The 20,939-nt window shown below is 42.5% G+C and overlaps 1 protein-coding gene across 7 annotated transcripts in view; it reads left to right on the forward strand.

The window, feature by feature from the left end:
- nhsl1b (NHS-like 1b) overlaps positions 1–20,939 on the forward strand; it is a 168,820-nt gene that overhangs the window by 77,519 nt on the left and 70,362 nt on the right. The window contains exon 1 of one of the 7 annotated variants that reach the window (XM_045720943.1): positions 570–748. The exons of 4 other annotated variants lie outside the window; for them this stretch is intronic. Coding sequence is in view for 2 of the 3 variants with exons in the window: in XM_045720944.1 (XP_045576900.1) it covers positions 1,725–1,971 (247 nt within the window). In the remaining variant the exon portion in view is untranslated. 2 more of the 7 variants (XM_045720944.1, XM_045720937.1) reach the window with 2 other exon arrangements.

Genomic DNA, 20,939 nt, shown 5'->3' on the forward strand with positions numbered 1-20,939 from the left:
ATCCTGTAAAGACAGGCCACTGTGGACAGGGTTGATAAATGATGCAATGTCAGCCAGGCTGTCAAGCTTCAGAATGCACCTGTTGTTTTTCTGTACCTTCTCTGTTTCTTCTCTCCTTCTCTGTTGTTTTTCTGTACCTTCTCTGTTTCTTCTCTCCTTCTCTGTTGTTTTTCTGTACCTTCACTGTTTCTTCTCTCCTTCTCTGTTGTTTTTCTGTACCTTCACTGTTTCTTCTCTGCTTCTCTATTGTTTGTCTTTAAGGCACTGTGCACTGTCTGTTCAACCTGTTTGGTTGATGGTAGACTGTGTGTGTTTCTGTGTGCGACATGCTCTAGACTCTAGACCTCAGGGGACAACACAGACAGAGAGGTAGGGAGAGAACTGGAAAGAGGAGAGCGGTGGATGAAAGGAGTGGAGAGGTGGAGAGCCCTCCCTCCAGCCCCTGTGGTTGCCATGCCGGCGAGCGAGGGGAGGGCCACAGATCAGAGATCAAAGTGGAGCGAGGGAGGGAAAGAAGGAGAGAGGGATGGGCCTTCTCGTGTTTCAGCCGAGTGGCTGGGGTTGGGTGTAATTCTAACCCCACAAACACACAGCGTCCCAGCCCTTCAGAACACACACAGTACATACACAGAAGGACTACCAGTGGAGCAGAACGTCTGGATGACCCTTGCCGTCTCACACAGTAACTCCAGACCGTTAGCCTAGCTAGCCTTCGTCCACCCTTTCCCTCTGTCTGTGTGGGCAGCAGGTGAGTGAATCCCTCGGTCTGTCTCGCTCCCTCCTTTCTCTCTCTCTCGCTCTGGCTATGTGGGAGTAGAACAGATAAGAGGTCTCTACGGTTGCAACTGTTCTTAGATATCGCTCTCCCGCCACCTGAGCTACTCTCTCCATGCCTGATGAATGTAAATATAGCAGACCAAGATGCCAAGGAGTGTGTTGACACCACACACACACCTTATTGTGCAACCCCTGACCTGGAGAAGAAGAAGAGGAAGAAGAACGAGTGACTTCACACAATCCTCTGGAACCCACATGCAGTGACATCACTTCTGGCGGAGTGGCGTGAGTCAGCGTATGATGTGTGACAGAAGGTCTCTGTGAGTGTGTGTGTTTAAGCAAATCAGCCTGGGACCTGGGAATGGGTTGGAGGATGCTGAAACGGCATAACCCTTCGTCTGCTGGCTGTCGGCCTGAGTGTCAGCTGGTATACACAGATAAACTGAAACACTGATAAACCGCTGGAGGACCGTTGGCTTGTTGTTATGATTTAAACCCAAACGTGACCAGGAAGTCTCGCCCTGCACTGTTACACCCCAGAGGAATACCTCCGTCTTTACGTGTGTGTGTGTGTGTGTGTGTGTGTTGGAGAGCAGGAGCGGTGATTTTCCAGATTGCTGGATTGCCTAATTGCCACTTTGGTTTTGGGAAGTGCGTCCTGGATTTTGAAACACAAAGGACGAGAGTAAGGGAGGAGTTTATCTTGTTTGGCTCAATGATAGAAGAATGAAATGGAGAGAATTTGTTGAGATATGATTAGGAAGCGGGACTGTGGAACTACTGGAGAAGAAGACAGCAGGACTAAAATGACCTTTTACTATCACATATAGGGAAATTGACTTTGAATATGATTGTTCCTTCTACAGCTCCACTTTGGATGTGGGACTTTTGATTCAGTCTCTATTTTTGGTTCTTTTGGAAGTATTTTTTTGTCTCCCAGAGTGAGGATGAGGAGGGACAGGAGTTCGGGGTCTTTCCGTAAGGATCGGAAGGAGAAGCCAGGGGGTCTCTCCAGAGCTCTGAGCTGGCTGAGTGTATCCTCTCTATCTAGACAGACCCGACGCATCTTCCGCAGCCAGTCAGAGCTGCACACACACTTCCACACACATTCCCGCTCACACACACACCTGCACCCAGGGGAGGCAGAAGATGATGAAGACTGGGTGTATGAGCCGCAGCATCGCACAAGAACAGGTGAGACCTGAAGGGTGGCAAACCATCCGCCATGTTGGCACCAATATCTGGACATGACAAGTCTTAAATGACATGGTGGGAACCTGTCCAGTCCTTTCACATATCAGTGGCCACTGGCCAACATCCCCAGTCTGTTTGTATGTAGTCTGCATCTCTCTACTTTGACTCTACCTCATTTGAATAGATTTTCATTATCTCCCTCTGCCTTCCTCTGTACTAGCATCAGGAAGTGAAGGAGAGAGTTGTTTACATGTGGAGACAGAGAAGTGGGTCACTGTCTTCTTACGGCCCATTATTGCCTGCCTCTTTGCCACAGGGGGTCAAAGTGCAGTGTGTGTGCATGCGGGTTGGGGAAAAAAGGCTATTTTAAGCTAGAGGTTAGGGTAACAATTTAAGGTTAGTGCTAGAATTAGGGTAAGGGGTTAGGTTTAGGGTTACACGTTAGGGGTGTAACCCATTATGAAAAATGTCATTTTTAATGGAAATACATTTAAGGTCCCCACGAGGATAGAAGATCTAAACATGTGTGATAGTAATGTGACTTTTCGGAAGTGGGTGATGTCATGGGCTGGTGATGTCATAGGCTGGTGGTGATCTGAGCGCGTGGTTCTGTGCCAGGGAGGGAGAGAGGGAGAGAGAGAGAGAGAGAGAGAGAGAGAGAGAGACTGTTTGTGAGAGTGTAACATAGTGTTTTCCACATTATTGAGTAGATAGACAAAGAGCACAGGCCAGTTCTACATTGTAGAATATTGATATTATTGTCTCATTCATATTTCTCAATATGTTAATGATTTTTTATGTCAGAGAATAGGTGTTCTGGGGTGAGGTAAGCATGACATCTATTTATAGTTCTACCAGTGTAGTTTATCCTGATTGACGATATTATCAGTTCATTAGCTTCTTGCGTGTCGCACGTACTGTAACACTGCGTACGTGAATGTGTGTGCGTGCGTGAGGTCAATGTTGTCAGTGAGCCATTGGGTACATTGGTTGTAACCCTTGCCATCACCTGCTGATGGAAAAACACCAGCACTGCACTATTGTGTTAATGTGCACCAGCCACCATTAACACTGACCTGGTCAGGGCATCCCAAAATACTGGCATGTCCTTCAGTCAACTCTTCGACCAGACAGACGGGTAGAGGAATAACACAATTAAGCTCTGTGTGCGTGTGTGTTTGTGCACGTGTGCATGCGTGTAGATATCTGCAGCGATCTTGTCATCTTCAGATCTGTGTCTGTATACATATTGTTCCTCTGGTTTCAGATCTGTGTCTGTATACATATTGCTCCTCTGGTTTCAGATCTGTGTCTGTATACATATTGTTCCTCTGGTTTCAGATCTGTGTCTGTATACATATTGTTCCTCTGGTTTCAGATCTGTGTCTGTATACATATTGTTCCTCTGGTTTCAGATCTGTGTCTGTATACATATTGTTCCTCTGGTTTCAGATCTGTGTCTGTATACATATTGTTCCTCTGGTTTCAGATCTGTGTCTGTATACATATTGCTCCTCTGGTTTCAGATCTGTGTCTGTATACATATTGCTCCTCTGGTTTCAGATCTGTGTCTGTATACATATTGTTCCTCTGGTTTCAGATCTGTGTCTGTATACATATTGTTCCTCTGGTTTCAGATCTGTGTCTGTATACATATTGTTCCTCTGGTTTCAGATCTGTGTCTGTATACATATTGTTCCTCTGGTTTCAGATCTGTGTCTGTATACATATTGTTCCTCTGGTTTCAGATCTGTGTCTGTATACATATTGTTCCTCTGGTTTCAGATCTGTGTCTGTATACATATTGTTCCTCTGGTTTCAGATCTGTGTCTGTATACATATTGTTCCTCTGGTTTCAGATCTGTGTCTGTATACATATTGTTCCTCTGGTTTCAGATCTGTGTCTGTATACATATTGTTCCTCTGGTTTCATCTCTTGCATAAGGTTATCCAACTTTTGGTATCCACTTTGATCCGGCTCCCTTTTCCATATTCCGTCTGTGATCTTTTTGTTGTGTGTTTTCTCATCGCTAGTCTCCGAAAAGCTTTGCCAAGCTAGTGGTCATAGTTTTGCATTTTCATAATCTAGAGAGTATTGATTATTAGCGATTTTAGATATTTAGTCTGATTTATTCTCTATTGAATGCTTCACATTCTTAGAGGGGAGTCCTGATTAGTCAATGATACTGTGGTAAATCCCATTGGGAAGGACGCAAAGCTTATTGTTCATTGATTAAGGAAACAATGAAACATAACAGGATATCATGTTGGTTATATGGGTCGATTTGTTTTTGTAAAACAACTGTGAGGTCAATTTTTGTGACTTTTTTAAAGTACATTTTACTCAAATGCATGACAATTAAATGATGTTGGTGCCATCTGAAATATAACTGATACGCACCACTACACTGTAGAAGGGAGATGATGAGCAAGTGGTGGCTGTGCGCTTGTGGCTCTCATTCGCGCTACTGCTCGCTCTGTTTGCTACAAATATATGTTGTAACTTGTCACTGATCTTAAAGGGATGAGGTAAGATTTGGCAATAAACCCTGTGTTTACTTACCCAGAGTCAGATGAACTTATGGATACCTTTTTTTATGTCTGCGTGCAGTTTGAAGAAAGTTGAAGGTAGTTCCTTTCATTCGGTCACTCGGTATAACATACTATGAGGAGTCAACAACCAATCTTATTCACCTGAAAACTGAAATCACGCCCAATGGATGCCTAGCCCGCCCTCGGAAGTCTCGCCAGGGCTCGCATTCATTTCCTTAATTCTTCGCTCTTCAGCTCTCCTGAAGGAAGAACCTGTCACGCAAATTACTAACTTTTCAAGCACATGAAGACTGAGATTCGGCTCCGACTTCGGTGTCTGTTAGTGGGCGGAGCGTACTCGTCCCCCTAGGTCCCTCAAACTCACCTGGATCTCGAAGCCAGTTCCAAAGCATTTTTTCATTGTTCCCCTCTGATCAGGGACTGATTTAGACCTGGGACACCAGGTGTGTGAGTTTTAGGTCTTGGTATCGGTTTTTGGTTTCAAGTTGCATTGGGCTGACTGTGAGAAAGTTTGTGGCTGCTGGTGAAAGGTCTTCCCTACTTGGCTATAGAGTTTTCCCAGTGCGAATCAGATGACATCAGTCCGGGAAGCCCAAAGTCCCGGCTTTGGGTTCGGTGGGGGAGAGTGAACCATTGGTGGTTAATGCGCCTTTGATGGAGCTGTGTCATAGGGCTGCAGATCACCTGGCGGTGGATTGGCTGTCTTCTCCCCTACAGCAGAGTTCCTTCAGGTTTGGGGGAAGGTATTTACCTCCTGTCCCTGCAGCGGTGACGTGTCGCTTACACTTTAAAGATTTTGCCAATTAACTAAGGGCGACCTGGGATTTCTCTCATTCAGCCAAGTTGGTGCTACCAGGTTATGGCGAGTTCATGAATGTACAGGTTATGGAGGATGGACGTGTGGCTTGTTAGCAAACCGCCGATGGATGGAAAGCTGGCGAGTTACTTCGCACCAGAGGCTAACAAGGGGGCTAATCCTAGCACTGTGCTTCTGAATAAACAGTGCCGGTTCTCAGCGGATCAGCTGGACAAGGTGTACCAGGTGAGGGTGTGGCGGCCCGGTTGATGAAAGTGGTCACAATGCTGCAGATGTATCATATCGATTTGCTGAATGAGCTGAATAAGACAGTGGAGGCGGGGAAGCCAGTTTAAGTTTCTCAACTAAATTTGTGCTACGGCTGATTTTGTGCTGCATCTGTCCCGCTGTACTATCCTGGCTGTGCGGAAAAGTATGGAGGGCGACGGTGGTGGCTCAGCGCCACCTGTTTCAGGCCACCATGGAGGGGGTCTTTTAGGAAGGTCTGTTGTTGATTCTGGTGGCTCCCTGTTGGCTCTGACCACCCAGAGATGATCCGTCTGTTGGGCAGGTACCTGTAAGGTTCCGTGTCATCGAGATATATTGTCCCAGACGCACAGGAGAGTTTGGAACTCACGACCGCAGATATGGGATCTGTGGGTTTGGCCCCTGAAAGGTTGAATTTGACGGCTAGGGGTTCACCCTCGAACCTGATTACAACTATACAGTTGGCGTGTGCGCCCTCTTCAAGAGGGTTGTATACATGTAAGTGGCGCGTGTTCGAGGGTTTGTATCAGGTTAAAGGAGTTTCTCCTTTTCAGAGCTCTTTGGTGGACTTGTCCATGTTCTTGCAAGACCTTTTTGAGCAAAGCAGTTCTTTTTCTACATTGAAGGTTTATATGACCGCCATCTCAGTGTGTCATGTAGGGATTGACGGCTCTACCCCTGGGTCTCATCCTCAGGTGGTGCAATTCCTGAAAGGCGTGCGTTGGGACCTGGCTTTGGTCCTGGATGCTCTGTGTCAGCCTCCGTTTGAACCATTGGAGTCTGTGGACCTGAAGGGTATTTTCTACAAGATTTGCCCTGCTCATGGCTTTGGCGTCAGCCGAGCACTTTGGGGATCTCCATGCGCGATCAGTACACCCTTCCTATTTGGAGTTTGTGCCTGTCGACTCCAAAGCAATGTTACGTCCCAATGCAGATTTTGCTCTTAAGTTTATGCTCATGTCTTACAGTCCCTGGCTTTTGAGCTTTTCCCTTTCTCACATCCTCTGTTTTCTTTTAGTGAACAATGGAGGTTGCATGGCCTGTGTCCAGTATGCGCTGTATGCACGTATATTGATGGGGCCAAAGATATCCGCATTTGTGACTAGCTTTTTGTCTGTTAAGCTAACCCAGGTCGGGGTAGGGTGCTTTTTAAGTGGCGTCTTTCTCATTGGATCTCCCTGGCAAAGTACAAGGGTTGCCAAGCGGTGTGCATGCTCACTCCACTAGGGGTGTGGTGGCTTCTTGGGCATTGTTCAGGGGCATGACGGGGGCATCATGACAGGGGCATGGGCATGATTGTTGATATCTGTGCTGCAGTGAGTTGGGTTGCCCACATACCTTTGTGATGTTTTATCGCTTGGATGTAACTGCTCCCAGTGTGGCTCATAGTGCTCTTATGTCTGGTAGGGCTGGGCGGTATACCGTATTTTATGATATATACCGGTATTGATGCAGGGACCAGTTTGGGTTTTTACTTTAGCTTCTATACCGGTATTTGAATGTTTGGTTTGTTAAATGTGATACGGCATGTGTAATGTCAATTTTATAGTTTACTTCAATACTTGAGTTGTTTCTCTCCGCTCTTTCTCTCTGTGCCACTTTCCACACAGACCTAGCCACGCCCCCTGATACTCAAAGAGCGCATCACATGCAATGTTGTTGATGACAACAATGCTGTTTTCACTTTGCTTCTTAATATAAATCCACTAGCATTCTATAATGACACTATTCGTTTGTGTTTCTCACATCAGCAAACAGCTAGTTTGTCTTTTCTTAGCAAGTTGCCCTAAATCTTGTGAGACTCTCATTGTCAGCCGCTAATGCTAATAGCTAGCTAGCTAATAAATGTACTGAGTAAGAGCAAACGTAGCTAGCTAATACAGCCTGATAATACCAGTGATGGTGTAGACCTAAATCAGCATGTTGTTTGTGCAACAGTATCTTCTAAATCAAAGAGGAATATGCGAAGCAAGAATATGTTCGCTACATGAAGAAAAAAACATGCAATGTAGCCAAAGCTTATAGGGTCCCCTAGGAACCACATGTCAACACTTTAGTTCCTACCCGTCACAATAACTCCTCCCCTGCATTTTATTTCGTTGTCATCTCAAACAACACTGTATTCAAAGTGCCCACAATTATTTTCTTAACTATAGAATTAGAATAGTCATTCTAATTCCATGATTCCAACAGTTTTTCTCTAATTCGCAAGTCAAATCGCAATTGCAACATTTGGTTAAAAATAAGTCCTAGATTACTTGCCAATATCGTGCAGCCCTACATGGCAGTGTGGAAATTATCTCAATTGAGCAGTGGTGTAAAGTACTTAAGTAAAAAGTACTACTTAAGTCGTTTTTTTTGGTATCTGTACTTCACTTTACTATTTTTATTTTTGACAACTTTTACTTCACTACATTCCAAAAGATAATACTGTACTTTTTACTCCATTACATTTCCCTGACACCTAAAAGTACTCATTACATTTTGAATGCTTAGCAGGACAGGAAAATTGTCAAATTCACGCACTTGTCAAGAAAACATCTACTGCCTCTGATCTGAGGACTCACTAAAGACAAATACTTTGTTTGTAAATTATGTCTGAGGGTTGTAGGTGCATCTGGCTATCCATAAATAAAAAAAACAAGAAAATGGTGCCATCTGGTCTGCTTAATATAAGGAATTTTACATTTTTATACTTTTACTTTTGATACTTAAGTACATTTTATCAATTACATTTACTTTTGATACTTGAGTATATTAAAACCAAATACTTTTACACAAGTAGTATTTTACTGGGTGACTTTCACTTCAATTTCTATTAACGTCAGAGGTGTGGACTCGAGTCACATGACTCGGACTCATGTCAGACTCGAATCACAAATATGATGACTTGCAACTCGACTTTGACTTTAACACCAATGACTCGTGACTTAACTTGGACTTGAGCCTTTTGACTCGACCTGACTTGATACCCTCCCCAAGCCCAAATATAAAAAAGTATGCTATTAAAAAAGTGTGCAGTGCATCAACTCTTCATTTAACGGATTACAGTTTGAATCGGACAGAAGCCAATCAAATTGTGCCAGCTGAGAAAAAGTTGAGTGGCAGTGCAGAGGTACATCGGCGGGTGAATTCAGATGGAGCCCTTGGAAAGATGATACTCTAAATTATTATTTTCGGATATAAAGACGACGCTGTATCAACAAACAACGGATTGAAACTTCAAAACATGCGGGAAGAAAATGACAGATGGAGGCGTAACAACTTCCAACTTTGTTCGACGCTGCACAAAGAACGCGAAGTCATGGCTAATATAGCCGACAGCTATATCATTCACAACTTTGCTAGTGTAGCATGTAGGCTAACGTAACGTTAAATCAATAAGCCTCCTTTTTTTTTTTTTTTTTTTACATTTTAGTCATTTAGCAGACGCTCTTATCCAGAGCGACTTACAGTAGTGAATGCATGCATTTTTTTTGTTGTACTGGCCCCCCGTGGGAATCGAACCCACAACCCTGGCGTTGCACACACCCTGCTGGCGTTGCAAACACCATGCTCTACCAACTGAGCCACAGGGAGCCTGTGAGTGGAGTCAGTGCGGGAACGTGATCATTGCACCCAAGATTGAGCTACAACTGGTTAGGCAGTTGGTAGCCTAAATCCTGCTTGATGTTACTGATGTTCCTAAAACTATTGACATATGTTAGCCTACTGTAACCACACACACAGTGTGTGTGTTAAGGTTGGGCGATTGTGTACAAGCCTACATCGCCCGATTGCGATAGTCGATCGCTATTGGGGGGGGGGGGGGTCTTTCTTATGGCTACCCATGTATTTCCATGGAAACATTAAGTTTATTTGGAGTAATAAATATTTTTTTTAAAGCAGTCATGATTTGTGTAAATGTAATATACTAACTATTACTCTTGTTACAAATATGAAATGGTATTACATTTGGTGAAGAGCACATTATGACTTGTTTAGGACTCAAAACTCAAAGTTTAGGACTTGACTTGAGACTTGTTGGTCTTGACTTGAAACTTGACTCGGACCTACCTGTCTTGACTTGGGACTTGAGTGCTAAGACTTGAGACTTACTTGTGACTTGTAAAACAATGACTTAGTCCCACCTCTGATTAACGTATCTTTACTTTTACTTAAGTATGACAATTGTGTACTTTTTTCCACCACTGCAATTGAGTGCAGGAAATGTAGAAACGTTAAAAGTGCTAAAATTTGTTTTGGTTGAAGTTGAATTGAACATTATAAAACAATCAGAATGGAGAAAGACTCATTGAAATCACTTAGAATGTGTGTTGCCATCCTAGGATCACTCACTGCTCATAAAGCACTAGGGTCACTCACTGCTCATAAAGCACTAGGGTCACTCACTACTCATAAAGCACTAGGGTCACTCACTACTCATAAAGCAAATGTACAACTTTTATTATTCAAAAACTAAAAATACCGTCAATTTTTTTTAAAAATACTGTGATATAATATTTTGACCATATCGCCCAGCCCTAATGTCTGGTTCTGGGAGTGGGTGTTAGGCAGCGCGCAGGTTGCACATTTACCCTGGTTACCACAGTTGCCTTGGGGTGCAGCATCAATTAGTGTGCATTATCAGGGTTACCACAGTGTGTTTGAGCCTTGGGCTGCCGTGGCAGCGTGCGAGTACACAGTTTCCAGGTTACAGCAGGTTTCCTGTGGGTTTGAGTCTCAGGCTGCTGTGGTTTATTGACTTGGTCGATTCTATGCAGTGCTTTACCAAGTCATGACAGGTGTTCTGTTGTTTTGGACTTGCGGTTCCTTGTACGAGTTCTGACATTTCAGGCTCGCAAGAAAGTATTGTTCTTGGAACCGTGGGGTCTATGGATTTTTGTGCATAGCCAAGTTGCAGCAGGTTTGGTTCCCTATATGGGGCTCTGACAGGCTTCTCGTGTAAGTATTCTGTAACCCATTTTAGGAGCTGGTCGAACTTGTGTGTGCTTGGGCTGCCGTGGACCTTTTAGTTTGGTATCCTCTGAGCTGGCTTGGGGCATGATTGTATGTCCCCATAGTATGTTATACCGTGTGACTGACTGAAGGGGAACGTACAGTTATGAATATAACTACTGTTCCCTGAAGGAGGCAACGAGGTATAACATATTTGGGCCCCGAGCGTCGGGATTTGGGCTTGCTGAAGAGCGGTACTGAAGATCCTCCTTCAGGCACCAGTAGTTATATTCATAACGGTATGTTTCGCAAGACATTGTTAACTAGCAGTAGCACAATGACTAGAAGTCTACAGGAACAACTAACGCTAATTAGCAATTGCGCTAATGCTTGTTAGAAGCTTCCTTCAAACTGCATTCAGAGACATAAAAATGATATCCATGAGTTCCATCTGACTCTACATTGGTCGAAAAGTGGCTTAATTGCCACAATCTCGCACTATTCCTTTATCTCGACTGAAAAAAAAAATATAAATACTAAAATATTTTTAAGTCAGAATACATGTACTTATAAATAACATCTGGCAGTGACTCCAGCTTCCCTGCCAGACCAGTTAAAGCGCTATAGACTGCCACGCACCGGGCCTGTGTGTGTGTATATATAGCTCCTAATGACTGGCTCTGGGCTGCTGTTTGCAAAGCAGCAATTACAGCGCGGTTGCCACCGGTGATCGGTTGGATGTTTTCCTTGGTTGCCATGGCAGTGGTAGGAGGCGGTGCAGACAGCGGAGCAGAGTTCTGGTGCTGTTCTGTGTGATCTCCCTATTGTGAACTCACTCAGCCAATCAGAGCAAGAGAGACACACCCTTGTTGTCATTGGATGCACTAGGGAAGGTTGAATGAACTAAAACTCAGAATAATGAAAGGAGCCTAGCTATATCCAGGACACATTATGTAGATGTCTTATCTATGCTATTAGTTTTTATTGTTACACATTATAACACATGGTCTAATGTTTTGCACATACTTTCTTACTTTAACATAGGTTGAGAGCACTAAGTCAGCTGTTTTTCCAAATAGGATAGGAATGACCAAGTGTCATTATGCCAGGGGCCTGTAGGTGGCGACAGTGAGCTTATAGTGTTGTCCCATATACTTTCAGCTCATCTCTTATCTGTCCATTAGGCCTAACTCTTCACTGTCCTTATCACTCCCATAGCCACCATGTTCCCACTTTCACTGGACATGGACAAACCAATCACCTCAATCATTTACATTGAATACCAACTTGCTTTACTGGACTTCACTAATGAACCAATCAAGGACCGGACATGTTCAGTAGAGAGGGATCTTGTACAGAAGGTTTGAACACTCAGGCTCCAAAAGCCAATATCTGTCTGGTGCATCATCCTGGGAGGGACCAAGCCAGAATAAAGACAAGACCAGTCCCATAGCTTCTCCATGTTAGTCAGTCAAATCTCCTTTTCCTTTTAGCCATCCAGTAATATGAATTTTCTATGTAAATCGTAATATGGGTTTTACAGTACCATGTTAGCCGCAAGGCTAATATGGGATTTGCAAGCGTGTCAATGTTTGGGTTTACCAATCTGAATGAACAGTGATTTGGGATAGCACAGCACATTAACCCAAATAAACAATGTATTAAACCAGCAAACATGCCAAACCAGAATTGGGTCCTACCATGTTATGAAAGGTTATTAGTGGGATATGAAAGGTATTTAGGTTCATATTCTATGTTGGAGTGATCTGCTGTAACTCCTGAGAGGCTTGTGATGATGCCCTCATAATTGTCTTTTGGTTTTCGGACAGACAAGCACATGTGCACGCACGCACACACATACAGTACATGTACACACATACAGTGCATACACACACACACACACACACACACACACATACAGTACATGTACACACACACACATTTTGGGGTCTGTGGCCCAAGCCCAGTTGTCCTGTAATTCCAGATTACCAGAACTCAGCAATAGTGAGACAACATTGGCCCACTACTCCTGGCCTAGCTCTGATGTTACAAGACTGAGCTGTCATTAACAGATAGACGTGTGCCATCTGCCACTGTGGCTCGAGACCTAGGACCAAACACACACAGTCACAGTGCAATTTGATAATGTTTTCCTCTTCTGACTAAATTATAACGGGGCTGTCATATGCCGTATTGTATTATATTACTGATGCTGGCTGAGTATACATGGTCTTTAACAACCTCTCTCTCTCTCTCTCTCTCTCTCTCTCTCTCTGCCTCTCTCTGCCTCTCTCTCTGCCTCTTCTATGTGCTGATAATGATGACTGACTGGGGATCATATTCAGGTAAGTCAACCCTCTCAGTTTTAACCTCTCCAGCAGTTCCTGAATCGGTCCTATGACATTTCAAAGCCCTAAGCTCCCACAGACCATGATGGCTCAACTGTTATCTGTCATTTAAGAGCGTTACACCCATTTGAACCAAACTGAAGCTTTCCCCTGAGCCATTTGGTAGAATTACACTCAACTTACGTAACAGGGCACCTTTTCATAATCATAACTCCACATCTTATTGTCTGCTCCCTGGCATCCTCTTATCTTGGTATTATGGGATGTATCCATGGACGCCATGACTCGAACCTGAAAGAGGATCATCAACATTGATAAAGGGGATAGGGGAATAGGCTTATGTTTGGTATTTGGTATTTTATTAGGATCCCCATTAGCTGTTGCAAAAGTTCCTGGGGTCCAAACAAAACATGAAACATGACATAATACAGAACATTAATAGACAAGAACTGCTCAAGGACAGAACTACATACATTTAAAAATGACACACACAGCCTACAGTGGGGGGGGAAAGTATTTGATCTCCTGCTGATTTTGTACGTTTGCCCACTTACAAAGAAATGATAGTCTATAATTTTAATGGTAGGTTTATTTGAACAGTGAGAGACAGAATAACAACAGAAAAATCCAGAAAAACGCATGTCAAAAATGTTATAAAATGATTTGCATTTTAATGAGGGAAATAAGTATTTGATCCCTCTGCAAAACATGACTTAGTACTTGGTGGCAAAACCCTTGTTGGCAATCACAGAGGTCAGACGTTACTTGTAGTTGGCCACCAGGTTTGCACACATCTCAGGAGGGATTTTGTCCCACTCCTCTTTGCAGATCTTCTCCAAGTCATTAAGGTTTCGAGGCTGACGTTTGGCAACTCGAACCTTCAGCTCCCTCCACAGATTTTCTATGGGATTAAGGTCTGGAGACTGACTAGGCCACTCCAGGACCTTAATGTGCTTCTTCTTGAGCCACTCCTTTGTTGCCTTGGCTGTGTGTTTTGGGTCATTGTCATGCTGGAATACCCATCCACGACCCATTTTCAATGCCCTGGCTGAGGGAAGGAGGTTCTCATCCAAGATTTGACAGTAAATGGCCCCGTCAAATGATGCGGTGAAGTTGTCCTGTCCCCTTAGCAGAAAAACACCCCCAAAGCATAATGTTTCCACCTCCATGTTTGACGGTGGGGATGGTGTTCTTGGGGTCATAGGCAGCATTCCTCCTCCTCAAAATACGGCGAGTTGAGTTGATGCCAAAGAGCTCCATTTTGGTCTCATCTGACCACAACACTTTCACCCAGTTGTCCTCTGAATTATTCAGATGTTCATTGGCAAACTTCAGACGGGCATATATATGTATTCCTGAGCAGGGGGACCTTGCGGGCGATGCAGGATTTCAGTCCTTCACGGCGTAGTGTGTTACAATAATGACTCTATATAATATTGTATGCTTTCTTGAATTTGTTCTGGATTTGTGGACTGTGAAAAGACCCCTGGTGGCATGTCTGGTGGGGTAAGTGTGTGTGTCAGAGCTGTGTGTAAGTTGACTATGCAAACAAATTTGGAATTTTCAACACATTAATGTTTATTATAAACATAAGTGATGCAGTCAGTCTCTCCTCATCTCTTAGCTAAGAGAGACCGGCATTGATAGTATTTATATTAGCCCTCTGATTACAATGAAGAGCAAGACATGCCGCTTTGTTCTGTGCCAGCTACAGCTTAACTAGGTCTTCCTTTGCAGCACTTGACCACATGACTGGACAATAATCAAGATAAGACAAAACTAGAGCCTGCAGGACTTGCTTTTTAGAGTGTGGTGTCAAAAAAGCAGGGCATCTCTTTTTTATGGACAGACCTCTCCCAATATTTATTACCATTGAATCTATATGTTTTGACCATGACAGTTTACAATCTAAGGTAACACCAAGTAATTTACTCTCCTGTTCAACAGCCTCACCATTCATTACCAGATTCAGCTGTGGTCTAGGACTTAAGGAATTATTTGTACCAAATACAATGTTCTTAGCTTTAGAGATGTTTATTTCTGGCCACCCATTCCAAAACAGACAGCAACTCCTTGTTAAGGATTTCCGTGACTTCATTAGTTGTGGTTGCTGACACATATATGGTTGAATCATCAGCATACATGGACACAGTCTTTATTTAATGCCAGTGGCAGGTCATTGGTAAAAATAGAAAAGAGCAGAGGTCCTAGAGAGCTACCCTGCGGTACACCATGCCCAAGATGTTTGATATTAGAGAAGCTTCCATTTAAGAAAACCCTCTGAGTTCTATTATATAGATGGCTCTGAATCCACGATATGGCAGAGGTTGAAAAGCTATAAAACATGTTTTCTCAACAACAGGTTCTGGTCAATAATATCAAAGGCTGCACTGAAATCTAACAGTACAGCTCCCACTCTTCTTATTATCAATTTCTTTCAACCAAACTTTAGTCATTTGTGTCAGTGCATTACATGTTGAGTGCCCTTCTCTATAAGCATGCTGAAAGTCTGTCAGTTTGTTTAGAGAAAAAGCATTGTATTTGGTCAAACACAATATTTTAACTTGTTTGCTGAGAGCTGTTAGCAAGCTTATAGGTCTGCTGTTAGATCCAGTAAAGGCTGCTTTACCAATCTTGGGTAGCAGATTACTTTGGGTTCCCTCCAGGCCTGAAGACAAACACCTTCCCCTAGACTCAGATTAAAGATATGAAAGCTACCATCCTCAGTAGCTTTCCATCTAAGTGATCAATGCTAGGGGTTTTGTCAATATTGATCAATAACAATAATTTTCCCACCTCTTCCATACTAACGTTCCAAAATTCAATTTTTTTAAAATGTATTTTATACTTTTACCCCTTTTTCTCCCCAATTTTGTGGTATCCAATTGGTAGTTACAGTCTTGTCTCATCGCGGCACGGACTCGGGAGTGGTGAAGGTCGAGAGCCATGCGTCCTCCGAGAGCCATGTGTCCTCCGAAACACAACCCAACCAAGCCACACTGCTTCTTGACACAATGCCCGCTTAACCTGGAAGCGGAGGAAACACTGTACACCTGGTGACCGTGTCGGTGTGCATGCACACGGCAAGCCATAGGAGTCGCTAGAGCGCGATGGGACAAGGACATCCCTGCCGGCCAAACCCTCCTCTAACCCAGACGACGCTGGGCCAATTGTGCGCTGCCCCATGGGCTGCGACAGTGCCTGGACTCGAACCAGGATCTCTAGTGGCACAGCCAGCCACTGCGATGTAGTGCCTTAGACCACTGCGCCACAATTTTTTTTACCATGAATACGATGTCTCACTGTTTCTTGTTGGCATTTTCTGCCTAAGTTTGCCAAATGGATTTGTGATGTATAAGCCATCTGATTTGATGAAAGATGTAGTTGAATTTGTCTTTCTACCCATAATTTCCATAATTCTTTATGTCATTGATCTAGGCTTCATAATATAGTTTCTTCTTATTTTTGTTGAGTTTAGTCACATCATTTCTCAATTTGCAGTAAATCAGCCAGAGATGTGCAGCAAGATGTATTAGCCTCTACCTTTGCCCCATCTCTTTCAGCCATACAGTTTTTCAATTCCTCATCAATCCATGGAACCTTAACAGTTCTAATAGTCAGTTTCTTAACAGGTGCATGTTTATCAATAATTGGAAGAAGCAATTTCATAAATTCATCAAGTGGAGCATCAAATATATAATATCAGACCAACAAATATTTTTAACATAATCCACTTAAGAGTCACAGCAAAGTCTTTTGGAACTTTGGCTCTCCTATGAGTACAGATACAGCTTTAGAACAAAGTATTAGTAAAAATGTGATTGATACATGTGGAAGATCTTGTTCCTGTAGTGTTTGTAAACACCCTGGTAGGTTGATTAATAACCTGAGCCAGATTACAGGCACTGGTTACAGGTAGACGCTTCCACTTGAGTGGACAGCTTGATGAAAACAGTCAATATTCAGGTCCCCAATAAGGTAGACCTCTCTGTTTACATCACATACAAGCATTTCACACACATTATTTAGATACTGACTGTTAGCACTATAGCAACACCCCAAAAGCATAGGCTTTAAATGAGGCAAGTGAACCTGCAACCATAGCTCTTTAATAACACTTGACATGAGATCTTCTCTAAGCATTACAGGGATTTGGCTCAATATATATATTAGTGCCATCACAAAGTATTCAGATCCCTTGACTTTCTCCACATTTTGTTACATTAAACTTTTTCTTAAATGGATGAAATAAATAAAAATCCTCAGCAATCTACACACAATACCCCATAATGACAGTGAAAACAGGTTTTTAGAAATTATTGCAAATGTATTAAAAATAAAAACCAAATATATTATTTACATACGTATTCAGACCCTTTGCTATGAGACTCGAAATTGAGCTCCAGTGCATCCTGTTTCCATTGATCATCCTTGAAATGTTTCTACAACTTGATTTGGAGTCCACCACTGGTAAATTCAATTGATTGGACATGATTTGGAAAGGCACACACCTGTCTATATAATGTTTCACAGTTGACAGTGCATGTCAGAGCAAAAACCAAGCCATGAGGTCGAAGGAATTGTCCGTAGCGCTCCGAGACATGATTGTGTTGAGGCACAGATCTGGGGAAGGGTACCAAAAAATGTCTGCAGCATTGAAGGTCCCCAAGAACACAGTAGTCTCCATCATTGTTAAATTGAAGAAGTTTGGAACCACCAAGACTCGTCTTAGAGCTGGCTGCCCAGCCAAACTGAAGGGCCTTGGTCACGGAGGTAACCAAGAACCCGATGGTCACTCTGACAGAGCTCTGGAGTTCCTCTGTTGAGATGGGAGAACCTTCCAGAAGGACAACCATCTCTGAAGCACTCCACCAATCAGGCCTTTATGGTAGAGTGGCCAGACGGAAGCCACTCCTCAGTAAAAAGCACATGACAGCCCGCTTGAAGTTTGCCAAAAGGCACCTAAAGACTCTCAGGCCATTATAAACAAGATTCTCTGGTCTGAAGAAACCAAGACTGGAACTATGATTAAACTCTTTGGCCTGAATGCCAAGCATCATGTCTGGAGGAAACCTGGCACCATCCCTACAATGATGCATAGTGGTGGCAGCATCATGCTGTGGGGATGTTTTTCAGCAGCAGGTACTGGGAGACTAGTCAGGATCGAGGCAAAGATGAATGGAGCAAAGCACAGAGAGATCCTTGATGAAAACCTGCTCCAGAGCGCTCAGGAATTCAGACTAGGGCGAAGGGTTACTTTCCAACAGGACAATGACCCTAAGAACACAACCAAGACAATGCAGGAGTGGCTTTGGGACAAGTCTCTGAATGTCCTTGAGTGGCCCAGCCAGAGCCCGGACTTGAACCCGATCGAACATCTCTGGAGAGACCTGAAAATAGCTGTGTAACAATGCTCCCCATCCAACCTGAAAGAGCTTGAAAGGATCTGCAGAGAAGATTGGGAGAAACTCCCCAAATACAGGTGTGCCAAGCTTGTAGCGTCATACCCAAGAAGGCTTGAGGCTGTAATCGTTGCCAAACGATGGTACTTCAACAAAGTATTGAGTAATGGGTCTGAATACTTATGTAAATGTGATATTTCTGTTTTTTATTTGTAATAAATTAGCATACATTTCAAAAAACCAATCTCAAGGATGATCAATGGAAACAGGATGCACCGGAGCTCAGTTTCGAGTCTCATAGCAAAGTGTCTGAATATTTATGCAAATAATATATTTCTGTCTTTTATTTTTAATACCTTTGCAAACATTTCTAAAAACCTGTTTTTGCTTTATCATTATGGGGTATTGTGTGTAGATTGATGAGGAGGGAAAAAAACTATTTTTAATACATTTTAGAATAAGGCTGTAACCTAACAAAATGTGGAAAAAGTCAAGGGGTCTGAATACTTTCTGAAGGCACTGTATGTATAAACATCTTCCCCATAAGCATTCCTGTCTCTTCTATTAATGTTATATCCTTGTATTGCTACTGCTGTATCATCAAATGAATTATCTAAGTGAGACTCAGAAATGGCTAATACATGAATGTTATCTGATATTAACAAGTTATTGATTTCATTAACCTTATTTCTAATGCTACATTTATTGACATGGGCTACTTTCCACCCTTTCTTCGGTAGCTTCTCAGAGATAGACATAATATGGAAAATAACAAAAGAAGCCTTTTTAACCTCAAATACACTACAAGTTCTCCTGCAACAGGGTGGTCAAATGAAGACCCTACGTCTATAGGTCTCAGAGGATAATACCTGCCTGTAAAGACAGGATATCTGATCTGATGATGTCATACAACATGGATGACATCATGTAGGGTTATTCAGGTTTACTGAGATTATAAATCCTCTGATTATCTATTAATTCTCTTGATTTAATCTTTACTTATCTAGGTTAGGCTCTTTGAGATAAAATGTCAATTTCAAGAGAGAACTGTTCAGATAAATCATACCAATGCCAGGTACTCTGTCTCTTTGTGTGACAAGTTATGTTCCTAACCAGAGCGCTATATCAGCTAAGCAGCTAAATGTCAGCTACAGCTAGCCCAGCTAAGCCTCGTGCAAGGCTACTTACTTTACTTACTAGCTCATCTCTTATCTGTGTGTATTAGTGTTATCATTTCACATTGTTCCATACAGAAATACTACACTGTACGTTTTATCTGTGAATGTGCGTTCTGGTACTGTACAGTACAATACAGACGTCTGAGATAGGGACATGGTAATTATTGTTGGTTATACAGGGCCATTGGAAGGGGCAATTCCACAGTAACGGAAGAGGGGCAATTCCACAGTAACGGAATTGCGCTGCCAAACAAATAACATTGATTTCAAAGTTTAACAAATCATACAACTCTATAGACAAGGACTACTTTTAGCAATTTACACAGAACATTGTACAAAAACACATTTACTGGAAGAACTATGCGGAACTATGCAACGTTTAGTAAGAGAATTTTGGTAAAATCTCAGTTTTTTTTGTCCATGTTTTTCAAAACTCAGAATTAAGATGGTGTGTCAGCTATGACGTGACAGACTTTGAAAAAATCTATTTTGGTTATTGAACTACAGTAAGTGAAGTGGATTTACACCCGGTAACAGATTTGCGGTAAATGAATGTCATCCCTGATCTGTACTGCACAGAAATGCGTCATGATGGATATGAAGGTCATTCTCTTCATGGTGATGTATCCTAAATAGGAGCACAAAGGTAGAACTGTACAATATCCTCCTTTGCATATTTGGGTATAATTCTACACACTGGCTATTCATTTAATGAGCTCTGCCCCCAAACAAGACACAATTTGGTTGGTCCGGATCGTCTGTTTCACAAATGTGGACCTCAAAGTACAGCTCAGTCGAGAATAATAGTCACAGGAGATTGGTGGCACCTTAATTGGGGAGGACGGGCTCATGGTAATGGCTGGAGTTGAATAGGTGGAATGGTATCAAATACATCAAACACATGTTTGATGCCATTTCATTTACTCAATTCCAGCCATTTTATTATGAGCCCTCAGCAGCCTCCTGAATAGAGTACAGAGTACAATACATTATAGTGTACTCAACTCTAGTGTGCTCTGTGTACTATACTGTATTGTGCTGAACTGTATACTACTTTGCTGTACTGTGCTGTCCAAACTTGTGAACCCAACTGTGGTTTGTGACTATTATGATTTCTATGTAACCAGTTCAATTGCGGAAATCCGATTTTTCTGAAATTTCGTTACCGATTTGGTAATGGGATTTAATGTTTGAATCACTTAATAATTCGTAAACAAAATTGATATCAGTAAAAACACTTATTAATTGATAGGTCTACCTTTACTTGTAGGTTCTGTGAACTTTCATTATCCGAACTTATGAGGGAGAGAAAATTAGAAAATATCGTGAAGATGTGTAGATTTTTGGTAATGGAATGTCAAGGCACAAGGCAATGTTTCTTAAACTTACAGAAGGCAGAAACATTTATTACAAACTGAATATAAGTGTTGATATTAGTTGGCAGTGGTCTTTACTTCAACATCGTTGTTTTGATGTATTTCTGATA

The sequence above is a fragment of the Salmo salar genome, chromosome ssa06, assembly GCF_905237065.1.
Source record: "Salmo salar chromosome ssa06, Ssal_v3.1, whole genome shotgun sequence".
NCBI lineage: Eukaryota > Metazoa > Chordata > Actinopteri > Salmoniformes > Salmonidae > Salmo > Salmo salar.